The sequence below is a fragment of the Lithobates pipiens genome, unplaced genomic scaffold, assembly GCF_037356315.1.
Source record: "Lithobates pipiens isolate NorthernLeopardFrog02 unplaced genomic scaffold, aLitPip1_a1.2 Scaffold_19, whole genome shotgun sequence".
Classification (NCBI taxonomy): domain Eukaryota; kingdom Metazoa; phylum Chordata; class Amphibia; order Anura; family Ranidae; genus Lithobates; species Lithobates pipiens.
The window spans coordinates 195,895,954-195,919,201 of NW_027507764.1; the positions used below are offsets into that span (position 1 = coordinate 195,895,954).

At 44.2% G+C, this 23,248-nt stretch overlaps 1 protein-coding gene across 1 annotated transcript in view; it reads left to right on the forward strand.

Moving 5' to 3' along the window:
• The window catches only part of LOC143996516 (epidermal growth factor receptor-like), an 83,561-nt gene that overhangs the window by 42,921 nt on the left and 17,392 nt on the right, over window positions 1-23,248 (forward strand). Inside the window, exons 8-10 of the mRNA XM_077491605.1 lie at window positions 235-367; window positions 14,330-14,403; window positions 18,666-18,756. Coding sequence (XP_077347731.1) covers window positions 235-367; window positions 14,330-14,403; window positions 18,666-18,756 — 298 coding nt within the window. The remainder of the gene's footprint in view (window positions 1-234; window positions 368-14,329; window positions 14,404-18,665; window positions 18,757-23,248) is intronic.

Genomic DNA, 23,248 nt, shown 5'->3' on the forward strand with positions numbered 1-23,248 from the left:
AGGGTAATCTCCCCAATTGGGGCCAGAGGCAGAAATAAAAACCTGATGGAGGTTCTAACCATTCTCTGCTCTGTCCAAAACAAAATAAAACTTTCAGGGTAGAGTTTAACTTAAAGTAAGGTGGTTATCGCTATTTTATGTAGATAACGAGCACAGAAAATTCATAAAATGTATTGTCGCTGAACCATATGAATTCTTATCAGCTGTAGCGTAATAAACCACTTTTTTTTTCAGATGTAATATGTGATGGGATTGGACATGGAAAATTACAGTCGATAATGTCCATAAATTCCACAAATATTGATGATTTTGAAAACTGCACCATTGTACAAGGAAGCATACTTCTCCTATTAGTGGCAAAAACTGGGTACATCCAAACATTTTTTACTTTTGTCAGTTATAAAGATAAAGAAAGTATTTTTAATTTTTTTATTCAGCCATTTGTTGGGGCAGTAACGTGACATTCCTATAAAAGGAGTTAGAACTGCGCTAGTGTGTCAACAAAAAATCAAAAAAAGCAGCAGCTTAATGTGAGATACACAACAAGTAGAATAGATAAGTGAAGCCACGCTAGAATAGTCCCAATTGATGAATCAGGATAATTGATTGAATAATATGATCCTATGTTTCAGTATTTGAAGTTGGTGGGATAAATCCTTATGATAATGACACCACAGTGATCCACTCCAAGAAGTGTAACACCACCATAATATTGTCTAACTTTTTAATTTTAGAAAAAAGTATTGCACTTACATTTATATGTTTAAAAATCACATATAAAAACAGAGCCAGCCGGCTCGCAACAATCTCCCGTCCTTCTAGTAAGACAGCGTGGTGACGTGCCCTCCTGCAAGTGCATTTCGTCATATGTGACGTTGTCAATGGGGAACTGGCAGCGTGTTGACTCACCACCTTATAAGCAAAGCCACACCTCGTTCTGAATCTCGGGTGCGGGACCACAGGCACCATGTTGGATACCGTTCATTACCTGATCCACAGTGAGGATGGTCTACTTATTGCAGTGCCCATGTGGTTTATTAAAATATAGGGAGGACCAAACGCACCCTACAGGTTTGTCTCAATGAACACATTATCAATATTAAAACTTTGCTTGTACACAAGAAAGATCCTTCCAACACTCTTTTTGTGGGCATAGATAAATTTAGTCCCAACTGGAGGGGTAGCTCATTAGTGAGGGAAATATCTTGGTTGGAAATGTCCTGGATCCATAAGCTTAAGACTTATGCCCCTTACGTGTTGAACATAGACGTTGATGTAAATGACTTTATCGATAATACTTAATGGCCACTAGTGTAAACCTGATCTGAGTCACTTGTGTGGGATTAATTAATTTTGATAATTTTTAATCATTTATTTTATGTTATTCATCTATTGAGTTCTAATATATTAATTCATTTTAGTATATTGTTTATAAAATTTGATTATGAATAGCCATGAGGGTTACTAGTTTTAGTACTAATTATTTAACCAATTAATTAATTATTTATTTAGCATTGTTTAAAATATAATTGCTTATAAATATTTTTTGGGCATGTGATAGGATATTAAATTACACCGGAGGTTTGAAGAGTTGATATAGAATTATTATCATTTATTCAATTAAAATTTAAAATGTATTTTTTAGGGATAGTAAACTTTTAACTGCTTTATATGGGGAATTAAAGTCCCCTTTAACCGGTTCCTGATCGGCGCACACTGATGTATGTCAGCAGAATGGCATGGACAGGCAAATGGGCATACAGGTATGTCCCTTTAAATTTGCCGCTGTACCATCGCATGCGCGTCACTTGCGGTGCGCGCGCACCGGCCGGGACATCCATGAGTTGGGTTGCGGGTCCCACAGACTCGATTGCCGTAGGGATACCCGCGATCGTCTCACGGGGAAGAAGAACGGGGAGATGCTAATTTAAACAAGCATCTCCCCGTTCTGCCTAGTGACAGTGTCTGTCACTGATCTCTGCTCCCTGTGATTGGGAGCAGAGATCAGTGACTTGTCACGTGTAGCCACGCCTCCCACAGTTAGAAACACGCCCCAGGACACACTTAACCCTTACCCTGCCCCCTAGTGGTTAACCCCTTCACTGCCAGTGCCATTTACACAGGAATCAGTGCATTTGTATAGCACTGATTGATGTATAAATTACAATGGTCCCAAAAATGTGTCAAAAATGTCCGATGTGTCTGCGATAATGTTGCAGTCACGATAAAAATCGCAGATCGCCGCCATTACTAGTAAAAAAAAAAAGAATAAAAATGCCATAAAACTATCTCCTATTTTGTAAACACTATAAGGTTTCTGCAAACCAATCAATAAAAACTTATTACAATATCTTTTACCAAAAATATGTAGAAAAATACGTATCGGCCTAAACTGAGGAAAACATTTTTTTTATATATTTTTGGGGGATATTTATTATAGCAAAATGTAAAAAATAATGTGTTTTTTTCAAAAGTGTCACTATTTTTTTGTTTATAGCGCAAAAAATAAAAAACGCAGGGGTGATCAAATACCACCAAAAGAAAGCTCTATTTGTGGGGAAAAAAGGACGCCAATTTTGTTTGGGAGCAACGTCGCAACCGAACAATTGTCAGTTAAAGCCACGCAGTGCCGAATCGCAAAAAGTGCTCTGGTCAGGAAGGGGGTAAAATCTTCCGGGGCTGAAGCGGTTAATTAATATGAAGGTATATATTCATTTGTTAAACTCACTTGCTAAACTCCGTGAATGGGTTAACAAGATGATGTGGCTTTTTATTAGGTTATGTTTTGTTTTTTTGTTTTTTCGTCACTTTGATTTATAGGTAAGGTTTTTGGTGGATAAACGTCACCATTGCCTTTAATTTAATTATTTACAAATTTAGCTGTTAATATTCATAAATTGCGACTTTTTCTATTTGGTAAGGAAGGGATGCCCATATCCAACATGGCGCCTGTGGTCCCGCACCCGAGACTCAGAATGAGGTGTGGCTTTGCTTATAAGGTGGTGAGTCAACACGCTGCCTGTTCCCCATTGACAACGTCGCATATAATGAAAAGCGTATGGAGGAGGGTACCTGTTGACGTCACTACGCTGTCTTATTAGGGAGACGGGAGTTTGTTGCGAGCCAGCCGACTTTTTTAAACATATAAATGTATGTGCAATACTTTTTTCTATAATTAAAAAAGTGTGTTAAATCATTGCAGCCATCTATCCAGTGCTATTTATTCCTAAGATCTTCTGTGCAAGTAAAGTCCTTGGCTGGGCTATAACCATATGCCTGTTTTTTCTTGCTATATGGTATGCATGATTTTCTTATGGTGGTGGTGCATTTCTTGGAGTGGATCCCTGTGGTGTCATTATCATAAGGATTTATTCCACCAACTTCAAGTACTGAAACATATCAATGTGACATTCCCATTTATGTAGTTTTCAAAATGTAGAGTAGATAGATGTTACTTGTGGAAACATTAACGTGTATGTAAACCCAACATTTCATATTCCTGATATGTGCCTGCTGTACCATGTAGTTGTATGACAAAGTGTCCTGTTCTCTTTGTATTGATTCTTTTGTGAGAAATCCCTGGTGATCCTGCCAGTCCCTCTGCTTTCCTATTAAAAACAGACTACCCTAGGCATGAAAGCAAAGTGTGGTCAGTTCTCTAGCTGTGCTGGGAACTCAGTATACTCTCCTCCAATGATCAGACTTCTGTTCACACGCCATTCACTAGGAAGTTCAGTGTACTGCTGTTTCTCCTCCCCTAGCTCTCTGTTCTTAACTGTATAATGACCACTTAGAAAACAGGGCAAAAAAAGGTATTTATAATGTTTTTTTTTATATCTATACACAAATGTTTTGCCTTTCATTTCTATTTTAAATTGAACGGGGTGTTTACAAGGTGAGAATTTACATACACTTTAGTCAGTTATATGTGCATGCTGGTAGGTTCAGTTGACTGCTGGCCTCCCAGCATGGTAAGGGATCTAGAGTATGATCACAGACCAAGTATAACCCTGCCAAGGGATGTACTAGGATAACCCAGCATAAAGGCAAACAATACCCTAGAATGTTAGGTCAAGAGTAGGGGGTCACAATAAAAATGCAAAAAAACTTCATCCAATGTCCAAGTGGAGTATTCAGAGTCCATGTGAGTTTATGATAGTTCATATAGGGATGCACACTTTTTCAGTGTCATACTTTTATCACCATCAGCAATCTCTCTTCCAGATGGGATCTGAGACATTTCCTACCAATACCATGTACTGTAAATTAAAAAAATTAAAAAACACAGGAGAGAAAGCACCACTATCTAAGGGTAGTATGTATGGAATTTCATGAAAAAAATAAAACAATAAGATAATGTACTCACATACAAGTATTTGGATATCACATTTCTCTAAGTACTCTGCAGGATGACCAATGGGGAGAATCTTTCTGGTAGATAAATTCAACAAAATATTCATTGAGGGCTCTCTGAGTTTTACTGATGAGCATGGATAGAGAAAGCACAAAACAAAGAGAATGCACTAGCATTTATTAAATCCCATATATAAAAAGGAGACAGTAATACACTTATATATAATAAAAGAAAGCTGCAGTAATAAAATTGTACCTGCAGGTCATGAGGTCCTAGGTGTCAGGGCTGGGCTCAGCCCTTCCTTCTCAAAGCTGGCCGCTCAGCTGTCGGCTAATTGCCAGCTCCTGCCTCTCCACAGTGACTCACCTGTTGATGATATCCTGCTCGTCAGTCCTGCCTACTTATGCCATCCAATCTAGGTCACATCTCTAGAGACACTCTCCTGTGTTCCTGTTAAAGACTTGCTTGGCTGACATCCCTTCTGGCTCCAGATCCTGCTTGCTGTTCTACTACGCTCATCTCTGGCTCCCTGATGTTTTGGCTTGTCTGACTATCCATTCCAGTTCCTGAACTCTGGCTATGTTTTGACTACGTTTACTCTGTTTACCTTTTTTTATTATTATTAAACAAGTGTGATTTAACTGTACTTCTGTCTTAGACTGATTCATGGTTTCTGACAGTAGGCGAAGGCCATGAATTTATAAGATGCAGTCAATCCACTTGTTGGTAATATTTTTTCCAGATTGGATGAGCAGAATCACTGCATGGATCAATTTGCCATGGCATTACAAACGCTCCTGAGTCGCACAGCTCACCTCAACTGTGGCTGCTCCAGTACATGTGACTCATGAGACTGTTCTTTTGTCCATGGTTGTAGGGGCTCTTTACCATGAGATAATCCAATTCTAAGTTATTTCCTCACCTATGCTTCCTCTGGTTATTGGTTATCCTTGGTTACAGAGGCACAATCCCTCTTTTGATTGGCTCCCTGCTGAGGTTCTCTCCTGGTCGCCACAATGCAGTAAGACATGCTTCCAAAAGGTAGCCAATGTCCTGTGTACATCTTCACTCTCCACCCTGCCGGAGGAGTACCGCAATTTCTTTATCTTACATCATCCTCTTACTGGGAGTACCTTAGGTTTTTTTGCCAGTGTCTTAGGAATTGGAGTGTGTCAGTCCTTGAGAGACCTCTTGAAACAGGTGCTCAAGATTTTCCCTGAACAGCAGGCCTAGGAGTTAGCCGAGCTGCCAGCGACTTTGTGTTTTGCAATTGACGCAATCAGAGATTCTATCCTTCAGATCTCTCGCCTTACACTTGGGTTGGTGCATATGCGTATAATCTTATGTTTAATAAAGAAATTATTAAATAAGAAAAATAAAAAAGAATTCTATGTTTGAAAAATTGGTCAGCCTAAGCGCCATGCAAAAAGCTCCTGGCTGGTTTTCCTTTCTGCGGTGTAAGGCTGTTTGGAGATGATTTGGAAAATTATATCCAAAAGATTTCAAGTGGGAAAAGTACCCTTTGCCAGTTAAGAAAAGAAGTAAACGTCCCATTTAAACAGGCTCTTTCTCTAGTGCCAGGGGCATCAGCCTCCAGGCAGACGCAACGGCCTCCACCATCAGGTTCAAGAGTTAAAACTGAGAATCAATCCCAGGGACAAAAAAGGTCCTGGGGGGAGGAAACCTACAAGACAGAATGCTAAAGCCTCTTTATGAAGGGGCGTCCCCACTTGTTTGAGTGGGGGGAAGACTGCTACAGTTCTTAAAGGACTGGCAGGAGGATTTTCAGGACAGATGGGGGGTCTCTACAATAACTCCAGGTAGCAAACTAGAGTTTCGAGAATTCCCGATTCCTCGTTTCCTCAGATAAAATGTTCCCAAAGATCCAGAGAAAAAGAAGTCTCTCCTTTCAAGTGTTAGACCGACTTTTGACACAAAAAGTGATCATGGTGGTTCCCATGGAAGAGCAGGGGTTGGGGTTTTATTCAAACCTTTTCACAGTGCCAAAACCAAATGGAGATGTCAGACCCATTCTAGATTTCAAAGATCTAAACCGGTTCCTAATAATTAGATCTTTTTGCATGGAATCAATCTGATCAGTAGTCTCCATCCTACAAGGAGGAGAACTTCTGGCATCAATCTACATCAATTATGCATACCTGCATGCACCTATATTCCCCGCTCATCAAAAATATCTGCATTTCAAAGTGGAAAAACGTAATTTTCAGTTTGTAGTTCTACCTTTCGGTCTAGTTTACAAAGGTCCTGGCCCTTCCTCTGGCCAGATTAAGGGCCCAGGGTATAACGATTATAGCTTATCTAGACGACCTGCTCTTAATACAATGGTCGGTAGCCCGCTTAGACCAAAACTTAGGTTGGGACCTCAACCTAGAGAAGTCTTCTTTAAAGACAGTAAGAAGACTAGAGTACTTGGGTCTGGTTGTAGATACAGCCCAGAATGGGTGTTTTTACCCCAGGCAAAATCAGCACCATAAAGGAGCTGATTCAGGGAGTCAGGGCAAAGGTTCCTTCTATTCGCCTTTGTATGAGGTTGTTGGGAAAGATGGTGGCTTCATTTGAAGCAGTTCTCTATGCTCAGTTTCATTTGAGACTGCTGCAAAACAGTATCCTGTCTGCCTGGAACAAGAAAGTCCAAGCATTAGATTTTCCGATGCGTTTGTTGCCAATAGTGCGTCAGAGCCTCAGTTGGTGGCTGAGATCCGAGAATCATTCTTACCAGTTACATGGATGGTGGTAACAACAGATGCCAGCCTTTCGGGTTGGGGAGCAGTCCTGTAAGAGACAACTTTCCAAAGGAAATGGCCTAGAACCGAGAGGACCTTACCCATCAACATTCTAGAGATTCGGGCTGCATACCTAGCCCTAAAGGCCTGGACATTCAGGTGATCCATTCTGACAACGCCTCAGCATTGGATTATATCAATCACCAAGGGGGCACCACAAGTCGTGCAGCCCAGGGAGAGGTAAACCAGATCCTAACCTGGGCAGAAAAGCATGTGACATGCATATCGGCAATCTTCATTCCAGGTGTAGAGAACTGTCAGGCGGACTACTTAAGTCACCAGCAGTTGTTCCCGGGGGAATGGTCTCTTCACCCCGACATAATCCTGGCTGTATGCCAAAGATGGGTGATCTCGGATGTAGATCTGTTTGTGTCCAGGTTCAACAACAAGATTGACAACTTTGTGTCAAGAACAAGGGATCCACTTGCATGCGGGACAGATGTGTTGGTGACCCCATGGGATAAGTTCTCACTAATTTATGCTTTCCCTCCTATTCTGCTGCTACCATGACTTCTTCTCAGGATCAAGCAGGAAAAGAACTCTGTGGTTCTTGTGGCCCCAGCGTGGCCTAGAAGATCTTGGTATGCAGAAATAGTAAAGTCGGTGGTAGGGGCCCCATGGACCCTACCACCACGCCCAGACCTGCTGTCGCAGGGGCCAGTGTTCCATCCTACCAAACGCTAAATTTAACAGTTTGGCTATTGAAACCCACATTCTGAAGAATCACAGGCTTTTAGGCTCAGTGATAGTTACCTTGATTAGTGCAAGGAAGCCAACTTCCAAAGTCATTTATTATAGAGTCTGGAAGGCATATGTTTCCTGGTGTGAATCCAGGGGTTGGCATCCCAGAAAGTATGTCATAGGTAGAATCCTTGCTTTTCTGCAAATGGGGTTATAGATGAAGCTGGCCTTGAGTACTATCAAGGGCCAGGTCTCGGCCTTATCAGTATTGTTTCAATGTTCGCTTGCTTCACATTCTTTGGTTCAAAGCTTTATACAGGGTGTACTGCAGCTTTATCCACCGGTTAGAGCACCCCTGAACCTTTGGGACCTGAATTTAGTTCTGTCGGCATTACAGAAACAGCCTTTTGAGCCGATACAACATATTCCCTTGGTCCTTTTGACAGGGAAGCTATTTTTTTTCTGGTAGCCATTTCTTCTGCAAGAAGGGTATCAGAATTGGCGGCTCTTTCTTGTAAAGAGCCATATTTAATCATTCACAAGGATAGATTAGTATTGCGTCCTCATCCTAGCTTTCTACGGAATATCAAATTTTCATCTAAATCAGGATATTGTTCTGCCTTCATTTTTTCCAGAACCCTGTTCTATGGAAGAAAAGTCACTACATTCTCTGGATGTAGTGAGAGTGGTCAAAATCTATTTGGAGGCGACTGCTCAGATTCAGAAAACTGATGTTTTGTTTGTGTTGCCTGAAGGTCCTAAAAAAGGACAGGCAGTGTCGAAATCTACTATTGCTAAGTGGATTCGGCAATTATTCAAGCTTATGGTTTGAAGAGGAAAGTTCCACCTTTTCAAATCAAAGTACACTCCACCAGCGCTGTTAGTGCTTCATGGGCAGTGCATCACCAGGCCTCCATGGCTCAAATCTGCAAGGCCGCAACTTGGTCTTCAGTCCATACATTCACCAGATTCTATAAGGTGGATGTAAGAAGGCATGAGTATATCACCTTTGAGCGCAGTGTGCTGCAGACAGAAATATAGGCCCTCAGGTCTGATTGCACCCTATTTTTGTTTGCATTTCCCTCCCCTCAGATAGCATTGCTCTGGGACATCATATACAGTAAATACTGTGGCTCTGTGTCCCGTGATGTACGATAAAGAAAATACGATTTTTATAACAGTTTACCTGTAAAATCCTTTTCTTGGAGTACATTACGGGACATGGAGGGTTCCTCCCCTCTTCTAATACACATATATTGCTTTGCTACAAAACTGAGGTACTCCCAGTAAAGGAGTACCTCAGGAGGGAGGGGATGCGTTATATAGGGAGCTAAACATTTCCTGTCTAGGTTGTGCCAGTGTCCATCACCTAAAGGTGCTTATATAACCTATACAGTAAATACTGTGGCTCTGTGTCCCGTGATGTACTCCAAGAAAAGGATTTTTCAGGTAAGTTGTTATAAAAATCCTATATATTTTTGACAAAGGTCAAGCTGATAGTTTGCCTCCACACCAGTTATATGATTGCGCAATTGACCTTCAACCTGGTGCCATACCCTCTCCTGGTCGGGTTTACACTGTCGGTCTTGGAGGATAAGGCCATGGAGGAGTATATTGCAGACGCACTTCCTCAAGGTTTTATCCATAAATCCTCGTCTCCTGCTGGTGCTGGTTTCTTCTTTGAGAAGAAGATCGGTGAACTGAGACCTTGTATTGATTATAGGGGTCTCATTCGTTTCACAATTAAGAATGCCTATCCGATTCCGTTGATTATGGAGTTATATGACCACCTCAAGGGAGCAACAGTTTTCACAAAGCTTGATTTGATTTGAGAGGGACATACAATCTTGTGAGGATTAAGTAGGGCGACCAGTGGAAAACTGCGTTTAATACCAGAACAGGCTATTATGAGTACCTCATAATGCCTTTTGGCCTTTGTACTGCCCCAGCAGTTTTCCAGGAATTTATTGACAATGTCCTCCAAGATTTGTTGCAGTTATGTTTGGTGGTTTATCTCGACCATATACTAATTCTTTCCAAGTCCCTGGAGAGCCAGCACACTGATGTCTGTTGTGTGCTTCAGAAGAGAGAACAATCTCTATTGTAAATTGGAGAAGTGCGAATTCCATCATGAACAGGTTAAATTCCTGGGTTATGTAATTTCCACTGCTGGTTTTTCGATTGACCCAGAGAAACTTTCAGCAGTCCTACAGTGGCCCGACCCGTGGGTTTACGTCCTCTGCAGCATTTTCTTTGTTTTGCCAACAATAAGTTTATTTGTAACTTCTTGTCTCTGGTCAAGCTCCTGACTGATACGACCAGAAAAGACGGTAACCCACAGAGTTGGTCTCCCTTAAGACCTTTGAGAGTCTCAAGGCTGCCTTTGTTTCTGCTCCTGTGTTGCCACATCCTGATCCTACGTTACCTTTTATCCTTGAGATTGATGCTCCTGAGACTGGAGTTGGCACCCTTCTGTCTCAACATCCTACCTCTGAGAGCGCTATGCATCCTTGTAGCTTCTTTTCCAAGAAATTATCACCTGTGTGCAATTATGAGATTGGTGACAGAGAGCTGTTAGCGATCAATTTAGCCCTGAAAGAATGGAGACATCTCCTCGAAGGTACCACTGTTCCGGTTCTCATTCTTAATGACCATAAGACTCTCACATTCTTGTCTGAGGCTAAATGCCCCTCTCTCAGAAGAGCACAATGGGCTCTTTTCTTATCTAGTTTCAATTACATTGTCTCATTCTTACCCAGTACTAATAATGTAAGGGCCGACACTTTGTCATGACAATTTTCCTCCACTTCCAAGATGGAGTCAGTTTTGGTTCCTGTGATTCCTCCTGATTGTATACTGGCTACGGTTTGCAGCAGTCTCACTTCTCCTTTGTGTGACAAAATTCTTGCTGCTCAGGTCCATGCTCCTCCTGAGAAACCTTGTGACCGCTGCTTTGTCCCAGAGAGTCTCTGTACTGCCGTGCTCCAGACTTACCATTCTCCCAAGGCTGCTGGCCATTCTGGGAAGAATTAACTCTTTTGGGCCATTTCCCAACAATTCTGGTGGCCTAGTCTACGGGCTGATGTAACCTCCTTTGTAGCTGCCTGTTCCGTGTGTGCTCAGAGTAAGTCTCCACGACACCTTCCAGTGGGCCTTCTACAACCCATACCCAATGGAGAGAGGCCCTGGACCTGCCTGTCTATGGATTTCCTTGTGGAGTTACCCAACACCCAGGGCAACACAGTTATCCTTATGATGGTTGACTGATTCTCATAAATGTGCCATTGTATGCCACTTAAGAAGTTGCCCACCTCTGAGGAACTGACTTCCAATTTTGCTTAGGAGATCTTTCACATACATGGGCTACCCAAGGTGATTGTCTTGGACAGGGGTAGTCAGTTTGTGTCCCAGTTCTGGCAAACCTTTTGTGCAAAGTTGGGAATTCAGCTTGCTTTCTCCTCTGCATATCACCCGCAGTCTAATGGGGCTGCAGAACAACCCAAACAGTCCTTGGAGCAATTCATACGTTCTTGTATTTTTGACCATCATAACAACTGGTCAGACCTCTTACTGTGGGTGGAGTTTGCTCACAATAGTGCCTTGAATTCTGCTTCCCGATTGTCCCTGTTTATGGCAAACTTTAGTTTCCAACTTTCCATGTTGATTGACTCATTTGTTCCACAGATTATTTCTGCGTTAGAGGAGTATCTTTGTGGTCTTCACTCCACTTGGGCACAAGTCCAGGAGGCTTTGCGACATGCTAATGATAGGTACAGACTCCATGCTGACCACAGACGCCTGCCTGCACCTTCCTACCAGATTGGGGAGAGGGTCTGGCTGTCATCTCACAACCTCTGACTTCATGTTCCCTCTCTGAAGTTCGCACCTTTGTTTATTGGGCCTTTCAATATTCTTCGCAGGATTAACTAAGTGGCTTATGCATTAGACCTTCCTTCAAATATACGTATTTCAAATGTATTTCATGTCTCCTTATTAACCACTTCAATACCGGGCACTTAAACACCTTCCTACCCAGACCAATTTTGAGCTTTCAGCGCTGTCGCACTTTGAATGACAATTGCGCGGTCATGCTACACTGTACCCAAATGAAATTTGTATCATTTTTTTCCCACAAATAGAGCTTTCTTTTGGTGGTATTTGATCACCTCTACGGTTTTTATTTTTTGCTAAACAAATAAAAAAATACCGAAAATTTTGAAAAAAAAAATGTTTTTTTTTGTTTCAGTTTCAAAACTTTGCAAATAAGTAAGTTTTCTCCTTCACTGATGGGCACTGATGGGGTTACACTGATGGGCAATGATAAGGCGGCACTGATGGGCACCGATGAGGTGGCACCAATGAAGTGGCACTGATGAGGTGGCATTGATGGACACCGATATGTGGCACTGATAGGCGGCACTGATGGGTGGCACTGATGGGCGACACGGATGGGCACTGATAGGTGGCACAAATTGGCATGGATGGGCATGGATAAGTGGCACAGGTGGGCATGGGTTAGGCGGCACAGGTGGGCATGGGTAGGTGGCACAGGTGGGCATGGGTAGGTGGCACAGGTGGGCATGGGTAGGCGGCACAGGTGGGCATGGGTAGGCACTGATAGGTGGCACAGATGGGAACTGATAGGCGGCATTGTATTATAATATATTGCACTAATGGATGCCAATCAGTGCCAATCAATAATGCATGCCAATCAGTGATGCCCATTGTGGGCACTGATTGGCATCCATTATGGGCACTGATTGGCATCCATTGTGGCACTGACTAGAATCCCTGGTGGTCTAGGGTGGCATACCTTGTCCTTGGCATCCCTGGTGGTCTGGTGGCGTCCCTGGTGGTCCAGTGTGGGCATCCTCGGGGGGGCTGTGCTGATAATCGATCAGTACAGACCCCCCCTGTCAGAGGAGCAGCCGATCGGCTCTCCTCTACTCGCAGACAGACGCGAGTGAGGAAAAGCCGATCACCGGCTTTTCCTATTTACACTGTGATCAGCCGTGATTGGACACGGCTGATCACGTGGTAAAGAGTCTCCGTCGGAGACTCTTTACCGAGATCGTAGTTGCCGGGTGTCAGACTGACACCCCGCAACAACGATCGCCGCGATGCGCGCCCCCGGGGGCGCACAGCGGCTCATAATCCCGATCACGTCATATGACGTCCGGTCAGGATTATGAAACCACTTTGCCGCCGTCCATTTGCTATAGGGCGGGCGGCAAGTGGTTAAAACCTTTGGTCTGCAATCACTTTTCCACCTCGGTGCCTCGTCCTCACCCTGTACAAGTTAAGAACCATGAGAAGTATGAAGTACAGTCCATTGTTGACTTCCGTAGGTTCCGTGGGTGCATACAGTACCTGGTGCATTGGAAAGGGTATGGTCCGGAAGAACGCTCTTGGGTCTCATCCTCGGAAGTACATGCCCCTGTCCTTCTCCGTGATTTCCGTAGATGTTTTCCACTCAAGCCTGGTGGTCCTTTCGAGGGGGAGGGATCATTAAGGGGGGGTACTGTCAGGGCTGGGCTCAGCGCTTCCTTCTCAAAGCTGGTTGCTTAGCTGTCAGCTAATTGCCAGCTCCTATCTCTCCATAGTGAATCACCTGTTTATGATATCCTGCTCATCAGTCCTGCCTACTTAAGCCGTCCAGTCCAGATGATCTCTGCCTTCGCCTTGGTCACATCTCTAGAGACACTCTCCTGTGTTGCTGTTATAGACTTGCTTGGCTGACATTTCTTCTCATTCCAGATCCTGCTTGTTGTTCTACTACGCTGTTCTCTGGCTCCCTGATGTTTTGGCTTGTCTGACTATCTGTTCTCGTTTCTGAACTCTGACTATTTTTTGACAGCGTTTACTCAGTTTACCTTTTTTATTATTATTAAACAAGTGTGATTTAACTATACTTCTGTCTCAGTCTGATTCATGGTTTCTGGCACAAGGTCCCAATAATAGGCAATAGCACTTTGGGTGTGGAACGCTAGTGCAGGCTTCTCTAGATGCCAGATGACACAGGAAACAGCACAGGGAGACATAAACCAGCTGGGATAGGCTGAATAGACACAAAAGGTGGCTGCAAAGGACCACATTGAAGGGACTTTTTTTGTTGAATTTACCTACCTGAAAGATCCCCCCCCCACCCCCGTTGGTCATCTGGCTGAGTACTTAAAATGCGTTAACTAAGTACTAAGTGAGTACAAAGTGAGTGCATTACCTTATTGACTTAATTTTTTCACAATATTCCATACATACTAGCACATTTGACAGTGGCACTTTCCCTTCTCTTTTTTATTTACATGGTAAGGGACCATCTTAGCTTTTCTCTATGAACTTTCACCATGGCAAAATGCTACAAGTTCTATGCCAACATTGTGATTTTTCTACCAATGTTTTTCTACAAAAACTCAGAATGCAGCAAAAACTACAAGGTCATTTTGGGTAGACTTGTATTTTAAAGTCTCATTTGCTTCTGACTTTTTTTTAGTGACGTCTACACCAATACACCAAAACTAAATCCTGAAAAGCTAAAATCCCTTAAAAATATACGAGAAATTACAGGTATGTAATTTCAGGAATTACAGGTATGTTCATGAATTAGCTTTTCTGAGCAGGCCCCTCTTAATCCTCTTGTATTTTATTGTAGTATAACTGTATTGTCTCCCTTTTATATTGTAAAGCGCTATTTAAATCCTGTATTATAATAATAATAATAATAATAATAAATGGTAATACAATCGAGAATATCCATTTTTATTGTTACCTGGTTGTATGGTGCAATTTTTATTTTTATTTTATCTAAATCGTGATTTGTGCCACATGAAAAATAAACTGATACATATTTTTTCTACACATTGTTAAATACAGCATTCTGTTTTTATTTGATAAGGCTGCTGCAAGAAAAATGTATATAGTAAGGCAAGCAATTAGAAACAGGGCCAACTTTATTCTTTCTAATGCCGCGTGCAAACGTAGCGGACTATCCGGCGGACTTAGTCCGGCGGACTTCCCGCCGGACTGTCCGCCGGGCTTTCTGAACGGGCTACTTGCTCACACACGGCACTTTTTCAGCCTGTAAAAGAGCTAGAAGAAGGCACGGTGGCCTGGCAAGAAAAACCGAAGAGGGGGACAAGACCCCCGAAGTCGGAAGAAGAGGGCGGCGGCGAGGAAGAAAGCCGGGCTCCTCCACTACCAAAAGAGCTAGAAGAAGATAGAGGAGGAGTCCGGCGAGAAGACCCCCAAAGACGGAAGACCCCCGGAGCTGTGCAATAAACTATTTTAACCCTTGTGTGTTGTGTTTTATTTTTACTTTTTTTCCACAGGTGAATGGGGAGGGGTACATTGTACCCCATACTCATTCACATAGGGTGGGGGGCCGGTATCCGGGGGCCCCCTTATTAAAGGGGGCTCCCGGATTCCGATAAGCGCCCGGCCTGCAGACCCTGACAACCAGGTTGTCGGGAAGAGGCCCTTGTCCTCATCAACATGCCCTCAACAAGGCACCCCCCCGTGTTGAGGGCACGCGGCCTGGTACGGCTCAGGAGGGGGGGGGTGCTGATGATTTTTTTTCGGCGTTGGGGTTCCTCTTTAAGTCCATACCAGGTGACCGGGCCAGAGACGCCTCCTTCGCTGGCCCCGTCTACCTGGAGACGCGCTCAAAATGAGCGGACTTTTCTCCGCGCGGGAAAAGTCAGCTCATTTCAAAAGTACGGCGGACTGGCATACCAACGGCCGGATTGTCCGCCGAAATGCGAGTCCGGCGGGAAGATTGGAGTGCAAAAATACTTTCTAAGTCCGCCGTACTTTCGGGTAAAAAAAGTCCGCCGGAGGCTACACATGGGGGGATTGTCTTGCGGACTTGAGTTTGCCGGACTTTTCCACCCGATTGTTTGATCGTGTGTACGCGGCATAAGGCAGTATCTTATAGCAGCATGGTGCACAGAACAAATTTAGCAGAGACAGTATGTGTTTGTTTACTTTATAATAATTCTATAACTAATTTGCTTATCTGAATAATGGTTACATTGTTTTTAAAGGAATATAAGATATTTAATTGGTGCACTGTTTTATTAAATATCCCTTCCAGTTGTTTTATCATAGGCTTAACTAAAATCAGAAAAATATATTTTTTTAAATTAATTATTATTTTTAATAATAAGTGGCATCTGCAGGCTTAAGAAGTTTATGTACTGAGTGCATGAAAGCCATGATTGGCTTTCATGGTGGTCACATGATCATGAACAACACTGGCCTGGTTCCTGGCTACCATTTGAGACCTGGATCTGACATTTGACAGCAATGTCTGATATATAGGAAAGGGCACAGTTTTGCATTAGCAGTTCTCACTAGAAACTTGTCTCCTAGCATATTAGACCTAAACTGGTTTTGTCTTTTTTAGACATAGATGAAAGTGCAGTAATACAGGATCTGCATGTTGTATTTCCAGTTACTGCTACGCCACTAAGAGGGGGGGATTTTGCACTAAGGGTGGGGATTGGGGCAGGGAAAGGGACTTAAAAAACTGGTAGGGGGTGTACTGTATATTCAGGGCCGGTGCAAGGATATATTTCAACGTAGGCGAAAATGCATTTTGCTGCACCCCTTCCCCGCAACCCATTCCCACCGTTCCTCTTGGTACTCCCTGTCTAAAACTGAGCTGGTACCTCCTTCACTTTGCGCCCGTAATGTGATGGGGCGCAGTGTGCAGGATGTTACACACCATTGAAAATGGAGCTGTTCTGAACTTCCACTAAATAGCACTGTGTAATGAGGGGGTGGGGTTATGCATTCCTTGCTTACCCTCATTGGCCACAGGCAGCTGGCAGGTAAGACCAACTAAAACTTCAATGGCTGGGTTCCCCCCATTAGCAAACTCCCAGATCACCCCCCCCCCCCAAAAAAAACTCCCACTGAGCTCACATCTCCAGATTTCCCCACCCTGATTACACCCCCATATACCCCCCTCACCCTGATCACACCTCCCCAGATATCCCTACCCTCATTACACCCCCAGATACCCCCACTCTGATCACACCTCTAGATAACTCCCCCTCGCTCTCATCACAGCTCTAGATACCCCCCCACTCTAATCACACCCCAAGATAACTCCCCCACCCCAATCACACCTCCCCAGCCCTGATTACACCTCTAGAAACCCCCCACTCTGATCACACTCCTAGATAAGCCACCCAATCACACCTCACCAGATACCCCCCACCCTGATCACACCTGCCCAGATACCACTACCCTAAGTACACCCCCAGATACACCCCTAGATAACCCCCAATCCTGATCACAACTCCCCAGATCCCCCTCCCACTTTGATCACACCTCTAGATAACCCCCCACCCTGATCACACCTGCCCAGATAACCCTACCCTGATTACACCGCCAGATACCCAGATACCCTCCACTCTGATCACACCCCTAGATAACCCCCACTCTGATTACACCTCCCCAGATACCCCCCCTCTGATCACACCCCTAGATATCCCCTCATCAGCCTAATCACCACTCCCTCAGATACTCCCCATTTAATAACCCCCCCCCTCACACACACACACACACCTACTTCTCCCATAACATGCCTCCCCTGATTCCCTCACTCTGATTACATGACACCCCTAGATATCCCCCTCTCTGATTGCACCACATCCCCAGATACCTCCCCAGATTGATCACCCCCCTCCCCATAAACCCAGTCTGGTCACACCCCTCAGATCTCTTCACCCTGATCACAGCTTCTCTACCACACACACCAGATACCCCCCCCCCCCCCCCCTCCATCATCACACACACCTTATGTTTACCCTCAGATCTTGGCAGTTCCTCCCAGTCCTGCTGGTCCTCCTCCACATGATGTCAGTGGAGGAATCTGCAGCAAACAGGGTGTGTTAGCTGTCATTGGGGCAGGCATGACAAGATCTCCCCCGAATCATCGGTAGACAGCAGCAGCTGCAAAGACTGGGAGCCTCCTCCATCCTGAACTCCTCCTCCACTGGCCTGACTTCAGTGTGCACAGCCAGCGCCCACCTCCATGCTGCCTGATAGCAATTGCCCCGCCTCCTCTTGCCTTCTCGCACACATGGGAATCCCACCGTTCCGCCTTTTTCTGCCTCATTGGATCCGCTCTGACAGCTGCTCTCCGACTCTTTCCCGCTGACAGCAGCCTGCCTACTAAACAGCAGGCAATCTAAAGCTTCCTTGCTGAGCCCTCTCTTCTATGGGATGCAGGGTGGAAGTTTTAGTTTGCCTGCTGGAGGGACAGGTGTTAAAAATCCAAATCCCCAGAAAGTGCCTGGGGATCCAGATTTTTGACACCCCCCAACCCTGATGCCCTAGGCGGCTCCCTGACATGCCTATCGCTGGTGCTGGCCCTGTGTATATTAAAAATAAAAATTGTGACTGAAAAAGAGACTTTATCCAAACATGAACATATTAGAGGGGTAAAAGGAATTGATAACAACAAATTTTTTTAATTTTGTATCTGTCTTTATAGCAATAACTGGCTGACGTTAGAAGCTCATGCATTTACCAGTGATGTGCCCACAACAACATGGAGGGTGATTTTGTTCCTTCATAGCACAGTTTATTGTATTGTGGTCCTGTTTCTCTATAGCAGACTCTTCATTTTTGCCATTTTCTTTGTAAAAAAAAAGTTAGATGGGATAGACACAGCAAGGGGTGCAATTTCTGCTTGTTGCTCGCTTGAACTAATATGATGCTGACTGATCGCTAGATGGAGATCACACAACATGAACCTAAAAAATAACCACTCTACTCTAATGACAAAATTATTAAATTAGACCCTCTTTCTTTTGCAGGATTTTTAGCAATACAGTGGTGGCCAGAAATTTACGCTGACCTCAGTATTTTTGAAAACCTTGAAATAATCAGGGGCAGAACAAAATTATCGTAAGTATAGTAAATGTAAAGAATAAGGTATCTGAAGAATGAAAACTTATTTAATAGCAGACATTTGTTAATAATTAGTGCATGCCACATACTAAGTTTATCTGAGGCCCCTTTCACACTTGTGCAACTTGTCCTGTGACTTGGGACTGCAAAGTCGCATGACAAGTCGTACCCCATGATTTCCAATGAGTACCATTCATATCTGTTCGACTTCAAGTCGCACCAACTTCAAAGTTGTTCCTGTACTACTTTTGTCCAGCTTTGATGCGAGTTGAGGTCCGTAGACCTCAAGTTTACACAGGCATTCCCTGAAATCGCAGCAAAATCACACGACTTTCAAGTCGCAGCAGTGTGAAAGGGGCCTTAGGATGACTCATGCAAGCAGAAGTGAGAAGACCTCTAAGAACTGGCTGTAAATGCCCTGTCAAATTCTTGAACATACTGTATATTTACATTTGATGTCCTTTAGCTACTAAGTACCCTTAACAGCATCAGACACAGAGTCCTGTTGTTTTTTACTTTCCTCTTGATAAAGGGGCTTTGTTATTATGATGCTGTTCTATGCACTCAGGAGGCATTGTTTGCTATAAGCATGGGGTCTGGCTCAGGCAGATAGCTGAGCAAGGACCATATCTCCCAACTGTCTGAGATGAGAAAGGGCACCTTTCTGCAGTATGTGTGCAAAGACACAGCCCTGCCAGATCTGCATCTGCGGCTACCTGCGGCTAACTATTCCCAGAAGTCGGTGCACATACCTGGATTATACAAGTATCTGCACCCCCCTAAAAGGTGCCAATTGTGGCACTGGAGGGGGGGAGGGTTCCGATGAGAGGAACTTCCACTTTAGGGTGCAGGTCCGCTTTAAGGAACGATATATATGTTATTTCTGGAAATAATTTCATACCAGCCCCATAGCATTATTATACTGGCCCAACCACATAACATCATTATTTTCTGGTTCACAAAAGGGAAAAGCATGCATTTTAAAGCACATTTGAAGAGTGTATTATGCTCACCATTGCCCATCAATGCAGCCTGTTCAGTGCCCATCAATGCAGCCTGTTCAGTGCCCATCAGATCAGCCTGTTCAGTGCCCATCAGATCAGCTTGTTCAGTGCCCATCAGATCAGCCTGTTCAGTGCCCATTAGATCAGCCTGTTCAGTGCCCATTAGATCAGCCTGCTCAGTGTCCATTAGATCAGCTTGTTCAGCGCCCATTAGATCAGCTTGTTCAGTGCCCATCAAATCAGCTTGTTCTGTGCCCATCAGATCAGCCTGTTCAGTACCCATCAATGCAGCCTATTCAGTACCCATCAATGCAGCCTGTTCAGTGCCCATCAATGCATCCTGTTCAGTGCCCATCAATGCATCCTGCTCAGTGCCCATCAATGCAGCCTGCTCAGTGCCCATCAGCTCAGCCTGTTGAGTGTCAATCAGCTCAGCCTTACCTAGAGAAGAGGAGTCAGATTATGTAGAGCGGGGATCTCCTGTTTACCCCGTGTGGCGGCTGTCCTCAGACGAAGTCCCACCTCCTATGATAGATGTCACCAGTGTGCTGCCTATCATAGGAGTCGGCTAAGGAGGCGGGACTTCATCTGACAGCTGGGCAAGTGGGAGATCCCAACTCTGTATAATCCAATGGAACTCGCCCCTCCCCGTCCGAGACAGACCAAACCCCAGCAGGACTTAGAGGATGGAGGTTGGAATTGGTGCTGCCGCACTGGATATTTCACAGCCCAGGCAAATATAGAGATGGATGACTCAGACATCCTAACCTGCAAAAACTAATTTCAGGAAGGTGGCAAACCCAATTTAACACAACTAGAGGATGATCAAATGAAATGGAATCAGTGTACAGAGGTTTAATTCTTCTGAGAGATATTAAAGGAACACTCTAACCACCATGAGCACTTCAGTAATTTGAAATGGTCATGGTGGTAGGAGTCAGTATGTGCAGTGTTTCTGCTTGAAACAGGTAGGGGGGCAGAGAGAGAGAGAGAGTGGGACTGAGAGAGAGGGAGGGCTGAGAGAGAGGGGGGCGACTGACAGAGAGATGGGGGCTGAGAGAGAGAGGGGCTCAGAGAAAGAGGGAGAGTGGGTGGAGGGTGATAGAGAGGGGGGTGAGAGAGTAGGAAGGTGATAGAGAGGGGAGTGAAAGAGAGAGGGGGTGAGAGAGGGAGGAGGTTGAGAGAGAGAGAGAGAGAGAGAGAGAGAGGGGGAAGAGAGAGAGAGGGGAGTGAAAGAGAGAGGGGGTGAGAGAGGGAGGAGGTTGAGAGAGAGAGAGAGAGAGAGAGAGAGAGAGGGGGAAGAGAGAGAAAGGGGAGTGAAATAGAGAGGGGGTGAGAGAGAGAGGGGTGGGAAATGGGTATTCTCAGTGGTGAGCCACTTACTGTGGATTGCAGTGCTCAGCCATTGTTGGTAGTGGGCAGTCCTGTGTGGCCTCGGGGATTAGGCTGGGTCCTGGGTTTGTGCCCCCAGCTCAGACATAAAAGAGGCTTTCCCCTGCCACATAGTCCCAAGTCAGATAGAGAAAGAAAAAGACAGTCTTGCATACACTTTTGTGCGACGGATTTGTGTACTTACGATCAAACTTCCCGACAAAAAGTTTTGTTGTCAGAAAATTTGAGAACCTGCTCTCAAACATTTGCGTGTGGAAATATTCGACAGCAAATGTTCAATGTAGCATACATCGGACTTTCTGACAACAAGCTCACATCGAACATTTCCCGCCGGACATTCCGATCCTGTGTACGCGGCTTTAGAGTAATTCCAAGTTTTCCCTTCTAAATCAAAAGGCCTCAGTCACCGCAAGGAGTTATTAGTAAGTACTGTAACAAACATATTACCAAACTTCAAACCAAAGAAAACACAGAAAACAGAGTATTCTTCTCCCAAAGTGTGTACTGTCCTGTAATAAAGCATTCCCAATAACCAGTGTGAGTATAAATCCCAATTGTAGTTAGGGTATACCTGTCTCCTCTCCTAGACTTGGAGCAGTCTGGTAAGAACAAGTTGAGGAGGGGCTACTTCTGGGTTCTCTGACCACTCTCGCCAAATTTTGATAAATTTACTTGACACAATTCTGTGCTGATACACATTATTTTCCCTTACAAGTATAGCATTCGCCTGTTGTATCCATTGATTGGAGTTGGGGGCCTGGGGTGGGGGGGAGCCAATACCGTGCGATCAATTTTCTACCTAAATAAAGCAATCTAGTTAAAGCAATATATGTAGAAGGGGAGTATAGCTCCTCCACAAGGCTGCTATTAATGGTCACAACAACTTCACGCCAATAGCATACCAGTTTGGGGAATTGCCAGAGCAGATGGATCAGAGTACCCCGGTGTAGTTGACATTTCAGGCACAAGGGGAAGTCTCTCCTACCTCACTTATATAACTGTAAATGGGTTCTGTACACTCTGTGAAGGATAAATAAGTGTGACAACTTCTGAGCTGCAGAAATTGAAACTAGCGGACCAGCCACCAGTATCTGTTCCCAGCTTCCCCCATCTATAGGGCCAACATCTGATTCCCATTTCTCCCTACAGGGTAACAGATCGGGGGCTTGGATATGGGCTAGCAGGAAGGCATATATGCGAGAAATAATTCCCTTTTTATCTGGAGTATTAAATATAGAGGGAAGGAAATCAGATTGATCTAGATGCATAACAAATCATCTTCCCTGCTTTCTCATGACATTCTGCAGCTGTAAGTACATATAGTAATGATTATATAACAAGAGGAACTCTGCACACAACTGAATTGGACAGTCGGGCCCTCCTGAGGGACCCCCGGAATTCCCATTTCCATTTAAGACATTGCAGAGTAGTCCATTAGGGAATGGATCAGCAAGGTCCTTAAAGGGGCCACCATCACTGACAAATCCCACCCTCTAAGATGTTGTAGCTGTGCAGTGATAAAATAAGTGAGGGAATATGGAAAAGCTAAAAGATATTCCCCCCTGGTCTTTAGGGTATTGCAGTTTAAAACAAGCTAGTCCATTCTTCCATATTAATGCTCTATATTGGGAATCTATGCATTCAAACCAATAGCTGGGTATCCAAACGGGTGCATTGTGAAGGACATACAGCAACAGGGGGGGGGGGGGGGGGGCACAACATTTTAATGAGATTAGCTCTGTCTGTAACAGATAATGGAAGTTTGCACCAGCTGGCACATTTTAGCTTAAACTTTTGCAAAATAGGTTTCAGGATTAAAGTTATATAATCTCTAGTATCTCCTGTCATTACAATTCCCAAATATTTAAAAGAGTGTACTACTTCCAGCTGAGCTGCTGAGTCTGGAAAGGCCGATACTAGAGGGTCTAGCAATAGAACAGAAGACTTATGCCAATTAATGGCAAATCCAGAATACTGCCTTAATCGTTCTATAAGATGCATAACAGCTTCCAATGATCCTGCAGTGTCCCCTAAGTATATCAAAGTATCATCTGCGTAGAGGGAGAGTTTATCCTCCCTCTTGCCTCAGCTAA